Genomic DNA, 20,846 nt, shown 5'->3' with positions numbered 1-20,846 from the left:
AGACCGTTGGATGTCCGAGCTGCCATGTGTCAACATCTCCACCTAGTATTGCCACACTACCGAGCTTTAGGAAATTGGAGCGGATAATTTTCCGGTTCATACTGGTTCACAAGTCAACAGCCACTCAAGCCTTACAGTCCACGATGGTTGATTAGGGTCTGTAGGTGCATGGATAAGGATGCCGAGATGTTTGAGCATTTAATGGGCCTGGCCAGTCCTACCTTGCTGTGTTAGGCCCAATCTCAACCTAGGCCTGCCTTGGGCCTCTAGTAGATGATACAAAATTGCATTTTCTCAACCTAGGCCTGCCTTGGAAATATATTCGAATATTATATATGGAAAAAGAATCTCTAAGCCGTTGGGATGGGGTACGCTAGCACCTTTGTATTCATCTGTTATCTTCACATGAAATTCCCTTCTTGTCCTCCAATGTATGATAGCATTTTATCACATCTACTTTATACGTTCCTCTATGTCGCTTGCTCAAAGAACCCTCTCCCATTATATATTTTGTAGGCAAAAGGTTTTGTGCATGATTATGTTCATACTTGAAAAGTTGCTTCAACCCTTAGATGGGAGAGAGAAAGAAGTGTGTAATACCATTTCTTCCCGTACTGGATATGAACGGTAAAGCTTCGGTTGCATACATACACAATCTTGCACAAAAATTGAAAACTATTTTGTAGATAAGTATAATTCATGTACGAAATATATGGTTGCATTATTATAACTTTTTGCTTCATGAGAGAGTAAAGGGTAGCAGGTTTAAGTCATTATTTGTTGAAACAGAGATGCAAACGGAAGCCCACATCATTTCCTTTTCTCTATCGACCCACACCTTTAGTTTTGAAATCTTACGAATCATAAAGGTATAGTCCAACATCAGTTATCTGAGATCTTGGATGTATCTTAATGTATAACCTTAGCCCATTTTCGCTTAATCCCTTAAGGTTTTGGGTTTGACTCCCAAGTGACATTTTATGGATTATCCCACTTTATTTATCATCAGTTATCTGTACCTTTATTTTGTTGTACCCGAGCTTGCTAACTATGGGCCATACCACGAGATACCCTTATCTTATTTGCCAATAAATAAAAAAAATTTGCCTTTTTTTATTTTTTTTATTTATTTTTGACCGTATGTACTGGTTGCCAGTTATTAATTATCCAGTCAAATGGGCTCACAAGTCAGCAGTTGCTCAAGTCCCATTGTCTACGATGGCAGGTTAAGGGTAAGTTGATGCACGGAAAAGGATGAAAAGAGATGTTTGGGCATTTATGGGCCTGCCCAGTCATACCTTGCAGTATTAGGCCCAAACTCAATCTAGGCCTACATTGGGCCTCCAGTACAAAATACAAAATTGCATTTGGATTTGTTAATTGGAATATGAGGTTGAGAAATTGTTGTTTTGTTTCTCTTACTCAAACATTGGATTCTATTTCAAATGGAAATTATTGTTGTAGCGAACAAAGAAGATTAGAAAATTACTCAAACAATGTTAGCTTGCATTTGGATGCATGGAATTGTACTTGGCAAAATTGGATCAATTCCATGTCCACCATCTATTTCAGGTTGAGTGTTGGGATGAGGTGTTGTTGGAAATATATTCGAGTATTATATATTTCGCAGGCAAAAAGTTTTGTGCATGGTCGTGTTCCGCATCAGCTGTTGGATAAGGGATAGAAGGAAGCAATGTAATACCATTTCTGCCCCTATTGGATGAAGGATCGAAGCGCCGACCATGTACATAGTATATACATTACCATGGATAAAATTTGGAACATGTTTTGTATATGGGAAGGTGTTTCTGGCCTAGAGGCTACGCAGGCAGGTGAGAGCCAATGATGATCCCTATCGGTTCAATCAATAGAGGGTAGAGAAGTCATTTCATAAGGGGAGAAGAGAGAAAGATAGAGGGGGTACTAGCAGAGGCTATGTCCCCAGACAGGAAACATTCTCCTTTTGTATAATACAAAAAAAAAGAGCACTACCTGGTAAGGTGCAACCTGCACCTAGACACAGCCCCTATAATGACCATCCTGCCCCCCTACAAAATGACTAATCCCTCTAATCAATACCCGATGCCATGTGCCTCCTCTCATTGGCTCCCGCGCTGGTGCAAGGGCCACGCGACCAGACAACGTTCTTCTTCCCGTAAGTATAATTCATGTATAAGATATGTGATGTATTATTATAATTTTTTTTGGCCTCACAAAGGGTAACAAGTTTCTTCTTATAAAAGGAAAAGTTAAGGAAGCACGTTCATGCATGGTTGTAAGTATCGGTATCACATTGAGAGCATCGACTGATCCATATTAGAATTGGCTGAACCTGATATTGAAACTAGAGCGACAAGGGCATAGTTTAGCGGTTAGACCGGGTTTTGAATCGGTTCCTTGAGTGGCCAATTCGACTTGATACCTTATCACACCCACAAAAGTTGATTTTTTCTCCCATTCGAACTTTGGAACTTTAAAAGAAATTAGGATTTTTTTTTTAAAACTTTTAAGTAATAAAAAATCTAGAAATTAAAAAATTAGAAATATTTTGGTGATGATGGCTATATTATGTTATTTTTTATATTTTTATTTAATGATTATTTAATTTTGTACAATATTCCATGATAGAAAATTATTTTTTGAGTTCCTTTTTTCTCATATTGATATGTATATACCTAGTTAAGAGTTAGGGCTCAAAATAGATAAACAATATGTTTCAACCACAATCATTCTATTGTGTTTTGATTCCATTCATTGCCATTAAAAAAATAGGTGTTTCTTGGGTCATTGATTTTGACCAGTGTAACAATAGCTAAAGAATGCTTATGCAAATCATTGAGATTTCTATTTTTTTAATCTATTCAGGTGGATAGTAGTGAATTCCATGTAGATTTTCTTGAAAAAATTAAAAACACTTTCCATGTAGATTGCTTATAAATGGGGATCAAGATTTTGATATTGTATTGATTTTTTTTTCTTCTAAAAAATATGATTTGTTAATTTGACTAATTTTTTTAGGTAGTCTTTATGTTTGTGAGTAAGTTAAACATAAATTTAAATCATACCAAAGAGAGCCTAACATAACTATAAGATGACGAACGCAATTTTTTATACATAATCCATTTCAGCGACTTCAATCTATTGAAGTTTGGGTAAAAGTGAACATTGATTTTGCTTGACATTACATTAGTTCATTCTCCATATTTTCTTCGATTCTTGAGATAAAAAAACCAAAAACCCCTCAATGGAAGATGAAAGTCAAGGTAGGACAACAAAGGTCATTCTTGATATATCCCCCAATTAATGTTTAGGGGTTTTCTTTTCGAACAGATCGGATCTAGTTTCTCATCATTACTGACACCCATGATAAAAAGAGAATCTATTTGATCATGGGACTCTTTGATTGGAAAGAAGAACGGTATTTTTGAATTCATACAATAGTGGTGGGAGTTAATAATCAACTCATTAAGGACTAGACTCATTTAATTAAAAAAAAAACACTCATAGAGACTAGATAAAGAACTCGCACCTTATTTTAGAGAAAAACTCACCTCCATGTGCTTAAACTCATGTGAATGTCTCCCCAACAATAATTTATTCCCACTAAGAGAATCAATTGTTCCGATTGTATGAACACATTCTCTATATCATCGATCTTTACATGGTGTAAGAGCTACCATCAATAATACATTCATGAGAGACAACATTGCCACGTAAATGAAAATCCATGAGGTTGCGTCAAAAAAAAAAAAAAAAAAGAGGGTAGGAAATTCCTTTATGGACCTAGTTTTTCATCACCAACACCCTTGGTAAAGAGAGAATCTCTTCGACTATAGGATTTGACCCTCTGATTGGAATGTGGAAAATTATTTTTAATGTCATAAAATAAGGATATCAATTAGTGATCAAATCATAGTGATTAGACTCATTAAAAAAAAATCATAGAAACTAGATAGAGGTACACATCACCTTATGTTAGAGGAAAATTTGCCTCCATGTGTTTAAGATGTCTCCCCAACAACAATTTATGAATATCAAGGGAATCAATTGTACCTGAGTGCATGAGCACATTCTCTATAATATTATCTTTACATGATAATGCATAGATAATACATTCATGAGAGACTACATCACCACGTGAATGAAAATCCATGAGAGTAGGAAATTCCTTTCCGAACCTAGTTTTTCATCACAATCACCCATGATAAAGAAAGAATCTCTTCGACTATAGGATTTGACCCTCTGATTGGAACAAGGAAAAATATTTTTGACCTCATAAAATAATGGTAGCAATTAGTGATCAACTCATAGAGATTAAACTCATTAAAACAAAACAAAACAAAAAACAAAAATACCAAGGAAAATCAATTGTAACCATGTGCATGAACACATTCTCTATAATACTATCTTTACATGGTGCCAAAGCTACCATCAATAATTCATCTTCCTTTACAGTCCATTTATTTATAAAGGACTATATTTGTCATGTATATGACAAATCATGAGAGCTACATGTGAGGGAATGTGTTAAGGAATAATGCCAAAAAATTCAATTAGTGGACTTAGAATGATTTTCAAATACTAATGCCAATGTAATAAGTAGACTTTGAATGACTTTCAAGGTAAAAATACTAGTTGGATGGATAACTCACACCCATAGAGATTTGGGCAAGTGAATATTGATGATATTAAAAAAAAAAAAAAAAAAAAAAACTTTATAGAATTTTGAAACCACATTTGGTATTTTGGTGAGTACTCTTTTAACCTTAGATGATCTGTTAATAGGAATCGGGTTCGGCGCGCCCACCCGGGGCAGCTGCACATTACCCACGATGAGGGAGAGAGAGAGAGAGAGAGAGGGCCGGTCACTTTAAGTGACCGACTCTCCCTCCTCTCCTTCCCCCTCTGATTATGCAAGGGGAACCTTAGGTATGATTCTATAAACACCTCCTAAAATCCGAAGGCCCCATAACTTGAGTTTAATTCTCTCTTCTCACTCTTGTTCTCCAAGTCTTTGTGTTCTCGGTGGGATTCTATTTTTGCCCAAGAATTTGTGTGAAGTTCTCTGTGGAAAAGCTTTGTGAGATATTTAGATTGCAGAAGATTGTTCGTGTCAGTGGTGCTAGTAATCAAAAGTTTGGTTCTTGATCTCTTCTGTTGCCTTCCCATATCCATTCAGGTAAGATCCGAACTGTATCCATGAGATTATTAATTCGCTTACATGATCAAATAATTTTCCCAATATAGTATTAAATTTGGAAACCAGACAATTGTAGGTGGAGGTGGAGGTGGAGGTGGAGGTGGAGGTGGAGGTGGGAGGTGAGGACAGAAGAGTGGATTCTTTATTTGTATATATGAGTCATCCACTCTTGCTTTTCCATGGCTTCATGGTTGTTACTTTAGTACAATGTAATGATATCTTCTTTTAAAATTTTAAAATTTTTAAAGGAAAGTGGTGGAGCTACTCTCCACAACATTCATAAGGTGGGTTGATGAGTTGAGTGCTGGACTAGTTAATTTGATGTGATTCTCTCTCTCTCCCTATTTGATATTTTTTCTTTCATTCTCTATTAATTATTTTATTAAATGGATGGTTGGAGAAGAAAGTAGTAACTTTACCAAATGTCTCTCTCTTAACTATTCAAAGTGTCTTAACATAAGTAGGCCACGAAGATAATAAAATCCTCTCCATCTCACTATCTTGTCCACACTAGTCTTCTCTTCCTCCATATCTTCTCTTTCTCTCTCTATAAAAGCTTAAGCAAAAGACTCCAAGCCTAAGGTGATTCAGAGATAATTTCAATGACAAAGAAAGGTATGTAATCTTTAGTTTCTTTCTAGCTTTTAGTTCTGTTTAGCTTCTCCTTCTCCTCCTCCTCCTCCTCCTTCTTCTTCTTCTTCTTCTTCTTCTTCTTCTTCTTCTTCTTCTTCTTCTTCATGTGGGATACGTGTAATTCTCAGGTGTGTGGTGTTATAATTAACTTGTGAACATGTTGAACCACAAGGAAACAGAGCCTTTAATGTTTCTGTCCTCAAGCCTTTAATTCAGAAGATCCCACCACAGTGGAGAAGGCTTAGGTCCGGATCCATTGAGTCCAAGGCCCATTACCGAACTGCTTAATGGGCCAACCAAAGTAAGCCCATTTATTTGTATCGATGGGCTAAGCATGCAAGGTTTAGAATTTGCCACCTCTACTTATGGAAGATACTATGATTTTATAGAAGAAGCTTAATCTTTAAAATGACTAGTTTTTGCCATTTAGAAATGGGGTGAGTTGTGGATATTTTGACTCATTACCTTCTTTAATGGAGGTGTTTTAATTATATCATGGAAACCCACCAGCATGAAAGCTTCTGGAATGGAATCTTCTATCTTGATCCATAAGAAAAGTGTTATTTGAATTGGGTTTGTCAATTTGGGTTAGGGTTCAGTCCACATGGATTAAGGTTGTTGTTCAGCTGCTTCAACCTTAGATTTTGGGTTGGGTTGGGTTAGGTTAGATGAGGGCTGAGGGTTTGTTGAATTAGGCTAGCAAAAAGAATCCGAATTTTTATCCTCTCAAGTGTAGTGCCCAGCGCACTACACTTGAGAATCAGATAGTGGCCATGAAACTGAGAGGATGAACTTTAAAAATACACCGTCATATGCACAAGTGAGGTGCACTGGGCCCCCAACTTGGCCCAACCTAGTCCACAATGGACCATAAGGAAGTCATTTATCAAAGGCATGTTTAACAATTAAGTATTTGATGATGTTGAAACCAAGGCCTCATGTAGTTATAAGGGATTTTCTTATTGATACTTCTTAATGTCTCAAATAATTTGTAATATTAATTTTTTTTTGGTTCTTTTAGTATAATATTTATTTTAACGAGGGTAAATCTTATTATTTCACATATCTACTAAAAAAATATGTAAAACATGCAATGACGATTTTTGAAAATGACATAATGATAAATTACTTTCAAATTATTTTAAAAACTATTATTAATCCTTAACTAAAAATAACTTTTGGGAATAAGTGCTTAGTACAAGTGTACAGCACACCTTTAAAGATAGAGTAATAGAGTTCGTCTAGTTGTAAGTAGGATACAAAAAAACACAACCGACAATAATAGCAATTTGGATCCTCTACTAAGTCAAATTAAGCACAAGATTACTCATATGATCTTGAAGGTTCTTGAAGATTCAACGTGTTCGTATTAGTTATTCCACCATGGTGCATGCTGCTGCTCTCGTCTTTATGACTGAAACATAATCCTCTTTTGACCACAACCCTAATTCGCACAGATCCCCATAGTTCGATTGCAATGCTTTTTGTGCCTTTCTCCCACGTCCCATTGTCTTTTCCACCAGCATGAATACTAACCCATCAACCCAGCCTTCTGTTTCCAGTCCTATTCTGCAATATACATTGCCCTCTAGTGCACCATCGTCCCCAGTTCCTTCCTCAACGACCACCCCACAACCCTTTGCCCCCCCCTCCGACCAGTAACCTGGCGAACGCTGAACCTCTAAACCCCTCAGATGAAGAGGAGGAAGATTCCTTTGTCGTAGATGACATTTTGGAAGCGCGGCTGGCGCAGCGATGGGATAATAGCTTAGTCGGCCAGATCTTGGTGGTCAAGTCTTACCGTAAATAGGCTGTTATGGAGGCGTTGCCGAAAGCCTGAAACCTGCGGCACCCGGTGGAAATTTCCCAGATGCAAGGTGATAGATTTCTATTTCAGTTTCGACATAGGTTGGACAGGGTTAATGTCATGGCTGAGGGACCTTGGTCTGTGGGTGGAAACCTGATCATCTTGGAGGAATGGAACCAGTCAAAGGAATGGTTATTCAGGTTGGTGGATATATGGGTGCAACTCCACGATATTCCTATGGAGTTATTCGATCTGGAACTGGCCGCTCAACTGGTGAAGAAGGTGGGAGAGCCAAGTAAGATTATGATGTTTGGCTTTCAGTTTGGAACGAGGGTGAAGTACATTCGTTGCCTAGTCAAGATTGCTATTTTGAAGCCTCTCCGGACATCTATCAAGATAAAGAGAAGATTAGGGGTGACCGCGAGTGTTATTTTGAAGTATGAGAGGCTCCCTAGTTTTTGTTACTATTGTGGCAGGTTGGATCATGAGCTGAAGAGGTATGAAGCCCTGTTTGATGCTAGAGGCCAACACTGTCAGTCACATGGGTGTAGTGATACTTTCGCTTGCCCCAGCTTCCCCCCCTTTCTTTTTGGTCCGGCCCTGAGGGGATATACACCTCTCCCGAGACAGTTGGAGAATATAATGGTAGTGGATCTTAGTAGAAGACAACCCCAGAAACCAGATATGAGTGCGGCTCAAGTTGGTTCAGAGAAGCAGGACCATGGTGGTAGGGAGCCACGAGACCTGAATGGCCACCGACAGCTAGGAGGAGGTGGGGGTCCTGGCGTCCTGCCAATAGCCTCTTCGATGCCAGCTGTGATTATCCCAGATTTTTGGGGAACCTCAATCTCCAACCTCTTTTTCAACTTTCCACATTAGGCACTCACCAAAATTCCATTCCTGGGAATCCTTTCCCACCAAATCAGCTTGCTTCTCGGACGCATCTTCCTTCGGGGATCCAGACACCGAAAGTTATGTAGTGGATCGCGTTTATTCTACCCCATCTCTCAGGTGTTTCTATTGACTCACCTACCCCAGATTCGGATCATCCCAATATGAAAGCTACGTCACCAGGCAATGAATCGAACCTTTCAAATGTTCAGGAGCTATCCACAACGACTGGTACTGCTATAATCCAGTTCGGATTGGGAAACCATGATGGTGTGAACATGGGCCCGGGCCAAAATCATCACTCAACCTCAAAGAAGGAACCCATGCGTATAAAGAGCACAAAGAGACCAAGGCTAGTTGCAGGGATGGATGAGCAAAGAGAACAGACATCAATGGCAGTAGAGTTGGCTGGGCCTTTTTTAGAGGTCGAACCCGTGGCAGCTGGGGAGGACCAATGCCATGAGGAACAATTAAAATTTTATCTTGGAACTGTCGAGGGCTAGGGAGGGGCCCGACAATTCGTTCTCTCCTACACCTCTCTAGAATGGAACGACCTGATATTATTTTTCTTATGGAGACCAAGTGCCAATCTAATGAATTGGAGAAACTTCGCAGGCGGATGGGTATGCATCAATGTTTTGGAGTGGATAGTGAGGGTGCCGCTGGGGGCCTGGGGTTGCTGTGGAGTGATAAGGTATCCCTAAACATTCTTGATTCTAATAAAAATTTTGTTGATTCCAAAGTGCAATTGCTTAGTGGTGCGGTGTTTTATATGACCTCAGTATATGGTGATCCTATTAGAGAAAGAAGACAAGCTGTTTGGGACCAGATTGTCAATCTCAGCCGTGGTAGATAAGATGAGTGGATTTGCTATGGAGACTTCAATTCCTACCTGGCCTGGCACGAGAAAGAGGGCGGGAATAGGACAGGGGGTCGTGATATGGCAAACTTCAACCAGATGTTGGAGTCTTGTGCGCTTTTGGATCTTGGTTCTTATGGTCCCACGTTCACTTGGAGCAACAGGAGGAAAGGCACGTCGCAGATCAGGATCAAGCTAGATAGAGCTTTGTCCAATCTTGCTTGGAGAACTACTTATGCGAATGCCACTATTATTGTTAAAGCTGCGGCTAATTCTGACCATGCTCCCCTGGTCATTGATTCTGAAGGGGGAAGGTTCAGAGGAGCCCGCCCTTTTCGTTTTGAAGCCATGTGGTTTCGGCACCCAGACTGCATGCCCACTACTACAACAGCTTGGAATCTCCCAATTAATCAAAGTGAAGGGCCAGTCCTCAGTCATAAGCTGCAAAACTGCCAGGACACGTTCAAAATTTGGAATAAGCAGGTTTTTGGAAATATTCAAACCACCATTGATGGGTTGCATCGTGAGCTGATTTAGGTGCAAGGTGATCCAAGTTCGGTAGAGAACCAAAAGAGGGAAGAGGATCTGATCTCGCGTCTTAATGAGGCGCTGGAAAGAGAGGAGGACATGTGGAGACAGAAGAGTAGGGTCCTATGGCTCAATGAAGGTGATTGTAACACCAGTTTCTTCCACATGTCAACAATTCAAAGGCGCAGCCAGAACAGAATTATTCGGCTGAAGTTGGCTGATGGCTCATGGACAACCTCTCAGGAGCAGGTGTATGGCAAAATGGTTAGATATTATACGAATATTTTCTCCTATGAGGGAATTGATTCTGAGTCCCTCCAACTGGTCTTGGACTCGATCCAGTCAGTGGTCTCAGATGATATGAACAAGAGACTGTGCGACTCACCCACCATTGATGAAATGAGGTTAGCTCTATTTGATATTGCTCCCCTGAAGGCCCCTGGCCCTGATGGTATGCCCCCAGCCTTTTTTCAAAAGTTTTGGAGTTTTACACGAGGATCTCTTTTCTTTTCTTTTGGATTTTTTTAATAGGGGTTATCTTCCCCCCTATTGTAATGAGACATTATTGTGTTTGATTCCTAAGTGCTCTAACCCTGAAGGTGCTAACCAGTACCGCCCTATTAGTTTGTGTTCTGTGGCAGTGAAAGTTATTACTAAGATCATGGCTAATAGGTTGAAGGATGTCCTTGAGCTGCTGATCTCGCCTTCACAATCGACCTTCATCCCAGGAAGATCCATCTCTGATAACATCTATACTGCACATGAGCTCTTCCACTACATCAACCACAAAAAGAAAGGAAAGCAGAGGTTTCTAGCACTTAAACTCGATATGAGGAAGGCTTATGACAGGGTGGAATGGGTTTTTGTGGAGAAGCTCCTTAGACGGTTTGGCTTTGCTAATCACTGGGTGGATATGGTTCTAGGTTGCTTGCGATCAGTTTCTTATAAAATCCTTATTAATGGTGTTGTTCGTGGCGTAGTTACCCCTACTCGAGGTATTCGGCAAGGGGACCCCTTGTCCCCAGCTCTCTTTATTATTTGTTCCCAAGCTTTGAGTGCGGTGATCTCGACTGCTGAAGAGCTGGACTGGTTAAAGGCATTAGAATCTGTAACAGAGCTACCCCGATCAATCATTTGCTATTTGCGGATGATTGCTTGATGTTTTCTGAGTTGAGACTGGCTGAAGTGTGTCACCTTCGAGACTGCCTTCAGATTTATTGCAAGGCAAGTGGTTAAGCAGTTAATTTGCAGAAGTCCTCTCTTTCTTTCAGCCCTAATGTTACCTTGAAGTTTAGAAGATGGTTCTCCCGTATTTTAAAGGTGCAATATGGGAAAGGTTTCAATAAGTATCTGGGGTTACCAACCCACTTTGGTTCTTCCAAGGTAGCTTTATTTAAGGAGATCTCGAATAAGGCAAACAAGAAATTTGAGGGGTGGAAGAAGCATTTACTCTCTTTTGCAAGGAAGGAGATTATGATGAAGGCTGTGGCATTTTCCCTCCCTAATATACTGCATCACATTTTAAGCTGCCGGCTTCTCACCATGCCCACTTACGCAAGACCGCAACAAACTTTTATTGGGGGGATGGTTCCAGCAAGAAAAAGTTACACTGGGTGTCGTGGTCGAGGCTTTGTAAGTCTAAGGGGAAGGGGGGGTTTGGGTTTTAAAGACCCAGAGCTTCAAAATAAGGCCTTGCTCTTTATGGAAGCCTAGAGACTTTGGAAAGAACCAGACTCGGCCTGGGCCAAGTTTTTGAAGAGTATTTATTTTTCTAAATGTGATTTGATGGATGCCTCTCTTGGATCATCCCCGTCTTGGGCTTGGAGGAGTATCCTAGCAGGGCGTCAGGCGCTTGAGCCTGGTCTCTTGTGGCAGGTGGGTACTAGGGAGTGCATTGATATTTGGCAGGATAAATGGATCCCAAAAGCCCAGGGTTTTAAACCAAATCACCCACCCCGCGAGTTCTGCCCCCTCACTAAGGTTGCCGAGTTGATTGACCAGGATAACAGAGTTTGGAATCGTGCCTTGGTGGAAAGATATTTCCACCTTGCTGATCAGATGGCTATTCTGCAGATCCAGTTGCGCCTCTTCAATTTTTCAAACAGGCTGGTTTAGGGGGGATCGAAGGACGGTACTTTCTTTATAAAAAGTTCCTACTACGTCCTTTGTAATCAGGAGCAGGAAGTAGCTGCCCAAAGACCTTCTTCTTCTTCCCTCCACTCTTGGGAAGAGGTCCCTGAGCAGATGTGGAAGATGATTTGGAGGATTGAGACGCTGTCGAAGATCAAGAATTTTCTATGGAGGGTGTGCGCGGATGGAGTGACTACAACTTCAGCTCTTCGTCGCTGGCAGTTTCAGGTGGATATAACTTGTCAACGGTGTGGTTTGTCTAAGGAAACTAGTGTGCACACTCTAGTATCTTGCCAATTTGCAAGGAGCTTTTGGTTTGGCAGTGCTCTCTCGCACAGAACCCCTGCGAGTGAAGATGTGAAAATGCATGAGTGGCTGATTTCATGGTTGAATTTTAACCATCAACCAAAGGAGCTGACGAAAGCAAACCAGTCTCTCTACTCTTTCATCATTTGGTATCTTTGGACAGCGAGGAACGATCTGCTCTTCAACAACATAGTCTGGAGCCCCGAGGAGGTGATTCGAGCGGCTTCTAAGGCTTGTAGGGAGTTCCTTGGGGCACACAGTCCAAGTGTGAGGGCGAGGATGCAGGTGACTCCCCCCATTTCTTAGGTCTGGTCTCCTCCCCCCCCCTTAGTTGTGTCAAGATAAGTGGGAATGCTTCTTACAGCAAGGAGAGGAAGAAAAGTGGTATCGGTTTTCTAATTAGGAACCATTATGGTTGCTGCATCCTGGCGGTCTCTGACCCAATCTATTTTACTGATGTGGATGTGGGGGAGGCTATGGCTATCCGGCAAGGTCTCCTTGAGGCTATCTCTAAAGGCACTCTCTCGGTTGTTGTGGAAAGTGACAATATTGGGGTCATCAATGCGCTGCTTAACCAAGGCCACACCTTTGCGCTCACTATCCGTCCTATTATTGAGGATACTCTTCACTTGGCTTCTTACTTTGATTCCTGCCAGTTTCATCATATTTCTAGGGCTGCTAATGTTGTGGTAGACACCCTGGCCAGGAGGGCCCAGTCCGTTACGGAGCGAACTGTTTGGCCAAATTCTGATCCCTGCCTAGCTATCCCTTGTGTGGTAGACGGTAGGAGTTGTATCCGAACTCTTCAATAAATTGATTTTCTACCCAAAAAAAAAGAAGTAGGATACAAAAAATATTGTAACCTAATTTTATGTTTCATATATATTAATATAATAAAGGAAGAGGGTTGGGAATGTCGAAAGCTTTTGATAAGTTAGTGATATATTCCAATCACAGGGCTGGACATTGGAGAGCAAGTGTGTCTCTTCCAAAGGAAGAAGAGAGAGGAAGACACATGTTGCACAACTTGGTGATGTGCCTAACCTTTTCCCTAGATAGTAAATGAGAAAAAGATCTCTACTTGGTGGTGTTTCCTACGCCCTCTCATAGGGTACTGTGATATGATGCTTCTACCCCCTAGGTAGATCCCTAGGCGTGCTCCCCCATTGGCCTAGACGCTTGTGTAGAAACCATGCGACCAAGTAGAGATCTCTTGCCCATAGTAAATTTATAATTCGTTTGTAAATGAGGGTCTAAACGAAATTTCAACATGATGTCAAACCCATCCATTGAATGAGGGTCTAAACGAAAATCTGTGAATCCGCAGTCTTCGATGGATGAAACTCTTCAACACATGGTTTGTAATCTTGGATCGGATCGGCCGATATTGGCTGGATCAGATTGACATCGGTTGAGGCTGAACCCGAATCTTGACTGATTCGATACCGATCCAATGGTACGTTTAAAGGGTACACATGCAATAAAAGACCAAAATTTTTGTTAAAAAGCAGGGGTAAATCTGTCTTTTGTCTAGACCAATTTTGTCCGAATCGGATCAGTATCGGCCTTGATCGATCCCACCGATAAAGAACCATGCTTCAACATTTTGATTCGGCGCCAGATTGCCAGAAACGGGGTGCGGGAGAGCCCTTCGGTTCGAGATCTCTCTGCATTTCCTCTCTCCCAGACAAACCCTTATGATCAGGATCGTCTCCAGGGATGTGTGCGGCACAGCCCAACGGCTGGCAGCACCCTGGGCGTGCTGGGCTCCCTGGAGACGAGCTAAATTCGAGAGTGATGTGGGAAAGGTAAAAGTTTGAGAGAGCATGCTTGCTTTAGGTGTAGAGGGCCGGTGGAAATGGAATGGGGGTCAATGGAATTGAAGCTGAAGGGACGGTCACCGCCGCTATATCAGAAATCTGAGATTAAAATTCAGATCAGAGAGCCAAAACACGGGAAATTTGGTGCCAGATCTCTCGGGATGCCCCGTCGATCTTTCTTCTATGCTCCCCCATCTCTGCAGAATACAGATACTGTGAAAGAGCATGAATCAGAAGAACAAGATATCACCGAAGCTGTGGTCGAGGTGATCAGAGGGTCAAATGAGTTGGGCTGGATCTGTAAAAGCAAATATCTGCATCAATAGTTTCTTCCCCTGGTACTACTACATAATCTGGGAAAAGCTTCAACACAAATTGGAATAGTGAAGGGCAACCATCGCAGGGATAACCATTAACCACCTCTCTCCTAACCTCAACGACGGTGTTCTGCAACTCAAAGTTGGTGTGGGGTGGAGACGGTATCAAGCTCTGCAACTCAAGAAAGAGGAAGAAAGAAGTGAACAAAATTGGAGAAAAAGCGCCCTCGTGAATTCACAAACCAAATGACAAAAAAAACGCTATGTTCATCAGGATCTTGCCATAAAGTAAGGGCATTTAGAAAATTGTAAATTAAGCTAGTTTAATATAGTCTTTCTTACTCAAAGCTGGAGGCATACCCAATTTTTTTAAAAAGATTCCCTTGCCCTCCTGTGTCCAACCCTGTGAATGGTATATGCCGCTGGCTTATCGAAAGCTGGCGGCATACCCAACCCTCTCCCTAGGAAATATTACAAATCAATTTAATCTTTTCCAATTATCTATGCTCTCCCTCCCCAATTTTCTCATATATGATGATCCAGCTTGAAACTTACAATGCCATTGTTTTACATATCTTTTCATTTATAATCATTCAGGTGAAAATAAGAATATGGAGAATGGGATCACAGAAAGACTACTTGATTCAAATAAGAAAGATGCAGATAACCTAAAAGACAGGACATGGGATGAAGTAAAGAAGCTATGGAGGATTGGAGCACCATCAATTCTTGCAAGGGTTTCATCATTTGGAATCCTAGTGGTTACACAAGCATACATGGGACACATTGGAGAAATAGAGCTTGCTTCTTTCTCACTTGTCCAAAACATCAACATGAGATTTGTGGATGGAATACTGGTATATATATATGCTTTTAGTATGATCTTCTAGTTTATGCATCAATACATCTATACATCTTTGTATGTGTTTGTCAAATTCAAGTTGGTTACAGAGCTTAAGTGGGTCTAATTACAATGCAGTATGGCATGGGTAATGCACTTCCAACTCTATGTGGCCAAGCATTTGGAGCAAAACAATATCATCTGTTGGGCATCTACTTGCAACAGTCATGGATTATTCTTCTCACTGTTTCTATGTTTTTAGTTCCTGTTTTCATCTTTACAACTCCAATACTAAGGCTTCTAGGTGAACCAGAAGAGCTATCCTACTATGCAGGCAAATTAAGTCCGTGGTTTCTTACTGTTCTTTTCTATCACTTGCTTGGTTTATCCACACAAATGTATCTACAAGCACAACACAAGATCATGATTGTTGGATGGATATCTGCCATAGCATTTGTGATCAATTTTATCTTATCTTGGCTCATGGTGGACAAGTTGAATTGGGGGGTTCCAGGTGCCATGGGTGCGATGACCGTGTCAGTTTGTTTTATCTTCATCTCAGTATTCTTCTATGTATTTGGAGGTTGGTGTAAAGATTCATGGAAGGGTTTTTCGAAAAGTGCCTTAAATGAACTCTGGCCAGTTGTGAAACTTTCTATATCTTCTGGTATAATGCTTTGGTAAGCTTAATTAGTGAAAATTTAATTAAACCCCTTTATATCATTGCTATTGAGAGTACTGATTAATATTTAAGGATAGTAATTCAACAAATTTTCATGGTTTTTGAACAGCTTTGATTTATGGAGTGGTGGTGTGCTTGTTTTACTAGTAAGCTACATGAAAAATGCTAAAGTCTCTGTATCAGCCTTCTCAATTTGGTATGATGTGGTTTTTCTTTCCCTTTTTCTTCTTCTTCTTCTTCTTCTCTTCTATGTTTGGATTTTGGGTGTTGAAATTCCACTAATCTAAATATAAGTTGGTTTCCAGCCTCAACATCATTGCGTGGGTGTATATGATATTTATTGGATTCTCAGGTGCAGCAAGGTATGGTCTCCCCCTCTCTCAGGATTATTAATGGTTGCTATGCGATATAATCCACACAGATTTTTCTGTATAGGAAGTTGTAATTATTAATTTTGTTCTGTTTCCTTGTAGTGTGCGTGTTGCCAATGAGCTGGGGAAAGGAGATGCATTGGCAGCAAAGTTTTCCATCAAAGTAAACTTAAGTATTTCATTAACTGTAGGTGTCATCTTTTCCATTCTAGCTCTGGTTTTCAGCGAAAATATATCACATGCCTTCACGAGTAGCAATGAAGTGGCGCAAGAGGTGTCAAGCTTCTCAACCTTAGTAGCTTTGATTATCTTGCTCAATAGTGTTCTACCAGTACTTTTAGGTAAGTCTTGCTTTCTTTTCATGTATTACTTTGGTATGGTAGTTTGTAGTTAATTTTTAGTTTGTAATAAAATATCGGGAGTAGGTTTCCTCCGATGCCTATGTGCAATTTCAGGCGAAGGAAGGGGTTGGAAAAGACGACCCTTCCAATAGGGGTATTTAGGACAATTCCTAAGGGGAAAGCTACAGTGTTTCAGGTGGGGGTGTGCAATTTCAATTTTGAGCTGGCGTTGTGTGAATCTTTTCCCCTAAAATGTCAAAGCTCATGCATTATAAATTGCATCAATACCCTAAAACCTTACAGTAAGATAGTTTTGGTGATCTGAGTAGGATTAAAAGCTATGAAGAATAATTCCACATCTGACTACTTCTGGGGTTTTTTTGTGGCTTCTGTATTTCCTCTATTTGTATTTCATTATTTTCTGTATATTGTTTTTGATTTGTTCTTAATTATGTTTTCTATCTTGCTCAAACAGGGGTAGCCATTGGTGCTGGTTGGCAAAGCTTGGTGGCTAACGTGAACCTTGTCTGCCTCTACATAATTGGGTTTCCTTTAGCTATATTTCTTGGTTATGTAATCCATCTGCAAGTTAAGGTAAGAACTTATTAAGTACAAACACATGCACACATACATGATAGACTATTACACATGCAAGGCAATGCATTTGTAGTTAACAATCAAAAGCAAAGCAAATAAGCTAGTGAAGATTGTTGTTAGACAAGCCAATACAAAGAAGAAGAGGGGAGAGAGAGAGTTTACTGTGGAGAAGATTAAGAGGCTGACTGACCCTGAGTAATATCAGTTAGATTAGCTGGTCACTACAAAAATAAAAAAAATAAATCAGTCTCGTCTGATCTAGGTTATAAACCATCTAAAGAATAAGGCAAAACAATTTATGGTTGGGTCCTTCCAGGCGTCACTATGCCTAGTGAAGTATAATGCTCTACCACTTGGATTTATATGAGTTAGTCTATGTGATAGAGGACCTCACCTACATCTCAATGGCCAAATTTTAGTCCAAAGTAAGCAAGGAAAGCTGCTCCAACTTTGATTCCAAGTTTTAGTAAAATTACCAAAATGCGATCAAATGGAGATGAATATAAAATATAAATGATATTTTTTTGCAATTTTAACTACTTCCTCTACTCATTTTAAGATGAAATTGTACCAATAAGATGCTTGCCTAGCCCTCTATTACATGGACTATAACCCATGTACTGCCATGTAGCAAATATTGAAACGTTATAGTTCACTGGCTTAGTGATGGGGAAGAAAACCCTTATTATTATGCTTGGTCTTCTATCACATGGACTAACCTCTGTATTGCCACTCGTAGAATAGTTATATGTGTTGTTTCTTTTCCATTTAGAGTGTGTGGATTGGGACGATATGTCGGCTCATAATGCTAAAAACTCATTTGTATTGATTTTTTCCCTTACCATATAGGGTGTTTGGATGGGGGTGATATCTGGGGTGGCAGCACAAACCTTGGTACTTGCTTATATCACATGGAGAACTGACTGGGACGCACAGGTAAAAGAAATTAAACTTTTATCAACAAAGAGAAATATTTGTAGGTTTAACTAATTATGTCTATGTATTATGGGGGTTTGATTCAATGTGCTGATATTAAAATAATTGATTTTGGGTCTTTATGACATGATTCATTTGTTTGCATAACTTTGCTTAAGTGAACTTGTGGATGTGGAGTAGCAAATTTGCAATTTGGGAAAAAAGATGTTTTGCATGGCCCTACTTATGAAGAGTTTCCTAGATAGCTCACAATTTTGAGCCATGTGGACAGATGATGTGGCTATTCTAACAGTTGAATAGGGAAATCATGGTCACCATTCGTCATGTTTCAAGTTTCAAGTTTCAAACTCAAATTCAATCAAAAACCCCTCGTATAGCCTACGATATTCTATCCACTATTGTGCACTCTCCCACAGTCAAAGATTTTTAAAGTTATATGTTCTCAAGTGGAGAACTTGTTTTGAATGACATTTGATAATTGAATCTGGGTCTACCAGTCAACAAAATTTGGGCCCATTTGATTTGCCATGTGGCAAACTTTAGGACTATATAGGAAAGTGCCCATTTTATTTATAGAGATTTTGGAATTTGGTAATAAATATTTATCTATAAGTATGTAACTATTATTAGAAATGCATTTCTGTAAGGATTGAGTATGATTGCATCATTTTATCTTTATGCATCAAACAACAACTAACTATTAGGTTTCTTTCATGTAATTCTTTGAATTGTGTAATTTTAGTTTATGTTTGACATAATCACTTAAGTTCAGTGAATCTTTTATTTGTTACGTGTATATCTTGTGATTGTTATGAGGTTCCGTTTGTTTCGCCGTAAAATTTTACCTAGAAAATTTTCCACGGCAAATTTTACTTCGTAAATGTAAAATTTTACATGTTGAAAAATTTTCTAATGTTTGTTTCCATAAAAAAACAAACGTTGCAACACTTTCCAACATTTAAAATTTTACATCTAATTTATTTTTTAAGTGAAAATTTTCTAGGTAAAATTTTACGCCGAAACAAACAAAGCCGAAGGAAAATACAGTTGCATGCACATATGTAACTTTTTGTAAATCATAGTGTGTTCTTATGATGCTAATTGTATTTGTTCATTCTTATGTTGTGATTATTGGCTATGAATTATTAAATCTTGTACAATCGACTCCAATACTATATAAATAGGGAAAAGATTCCACTAAACACTTGTTAGGAACTCTATCCAACATACATGTCACTTTTTAGCTTCAGAGACTGATAATTTGGCAAATTGACTAATGGATTGATTTTGAACCCTAGTATTTCATTTGTTGAAATTTGTGGTTGATCTCAACCATATAGTCCACGATGAATGATTTTTTTTTTCTTCATATCTAACTTATATAATGTGAGCGTTTAATTCTCTGTGAGGGAGTGTAGGATAACTTGACGGCTATGAGAACCCTTCCCTTGTTTTAATTAGTTAATTTATTAATAATGCGAAAAAATGAAGGAAAAAAAAATGTAAATGTAGATTGGATACAAACCTAACCCATCATATAGTGCAAAATGGAATAAAAAAGAAAAAGAATTACTATGTTGTTTTTTTTTTTTCCTGAGTTAACAAGTTTGATTTTTTTAACTAGTTTGTTCTTTTCCCTTGGATAGGTTGACAAGACGGCATCACATCTCAAACGTTGGATCTTGCCGTCTTCCTAGGTTGTATCACTTGATAAGACATACCATAGTTGGACAATTTGTAAAATTCCATCCTAATAGTTTTTAGACTTCAATAGATGGGAAATATAATGTAGCGAAAAAGAGAACATAGTGGAATTCAACTAAAATACAAACTTGCCCAAATGTTTGATAAATTAAAGAAGGGTAAAAGATTTGCACAATGCTAGCTTAATTTCAAAATTGCATACTGACACCCTTCGTAAGATTCAGATTACTGTAGCACACCCCTTGTAAAAATCTCATGTCCCCCTATTCTTAATGTTTTCCTATATATAATACCCTTCTTTCAAGGTATGAAACTGCACACTGCATTAAAGAAATTACAACTTAAGAAAGTGTTTCTTTAACCATCACATTATTGGGGAAAAAAAATCCCACTTGTGTGCAAGTATATATAGAAATGTATCAGGAGATAGAAACCTCTCATCTCTTGTATAGGTTTTTTTTTGGTAGAACCTCTTGTATAGTTTATGACTTAATGGAGGACAAAATTTGTGGTTTGGATAGCTTATTTATGCCTCAAGTTTCATCATGCAATATTTTAATGGTGAAAAATAATTGAACGAAATAATGCCTCTATACCATTATTTTTAGGGTTGATGTTCTCTATGCCGCAGTGCAAGCTACGCCCAGACACATGTGGGTGGTATTTCTGCCATTTAGGGGGCGGGGCGGTCATTTTGCCAACCCATGTGTCTGGGGCTCTGGGCTCTCCCTCAGCACAAAGAACATTTTCCCTTATTCTTATTAGTGTAGTCTTATAACAACATTAAATAAACATTGGAATTTTCTGCAATGAATACCAATAACTCACCTTAACAACGTTATCCAACACGATCTGTTAAGTCTTACTTGTAGAGTTTAGCCAA

General features: G+C 39.4%; 1 protein-coding gene across 1 annotated transcript in view; it reads left to right on the top strand.

Moving 5' to 3' along the window:
- Nucleotides 1-5,763: 5,763 nt before the first annotated feature.
- Nucleotides 5,764-20,846, top strand: part of LOC122638393 (protein DETOXIFICATION 20-like) — a 31,997-nt gene continuing 16,914 nt past the window's right edge. Inside the window, exons 1-8 of the mRNA XM_043831336.1 lie at nucleotides 5,764-5,815; nucleotides 15,089-15,348; nucleotides 15,471-16,012; nucleotides 16,124-16,210; nucleotides 16,320-16,376; nucleotides 16,488-16,726; nucleotides 17,202-17,320; nucleotides 18,173-18,259. Coding sequence (XP_043687271.1) covers nucleotides 5,803-5,815; nucleotides 15,089-15,348; nucleotides 15,471-16,012; nucleotides 16,124-16,210; nucleotides 16,320-16,376; nucleotides 16,488-16,726; nucleotides 17,202-17,320; nucleotides 18,173-18,259 — 1,404 coding nt within the window. The 5' untranslated portion in view covers nucleotides 5,764-5,802. The remainder of the gene's footprint in view (nucleotides 5,816-15,088; nucleotides 15,349-15,470; nucleotides 16,013-16,123; nucleotides 16,211-16,319; nucleotides 16,377-16,487; nucleotides 16,727-17,201; nucleotides 17,321-18,172; nucleotides 18,260-20,846) is intronic.

Source organism: Telopea speciosissima, chromosome 8, assembly GCF_018873765.1.
Source record: "Telopea speciosissima isolate NSW1024214 ecotype Mountain lineage chromosome 8, Tspe_v1, whole genome shotgun sequence".
Classification (NCBI taxonomy): Eukaryota; Viridiplantae; Streptophyta; class Magnoliopsida; order Proteales; family Proteaceae; genus Telopea; species Telopea speciosissima.
This window is presented reverse-complemented; position numbering and strand designations above follow the sequence as displayed.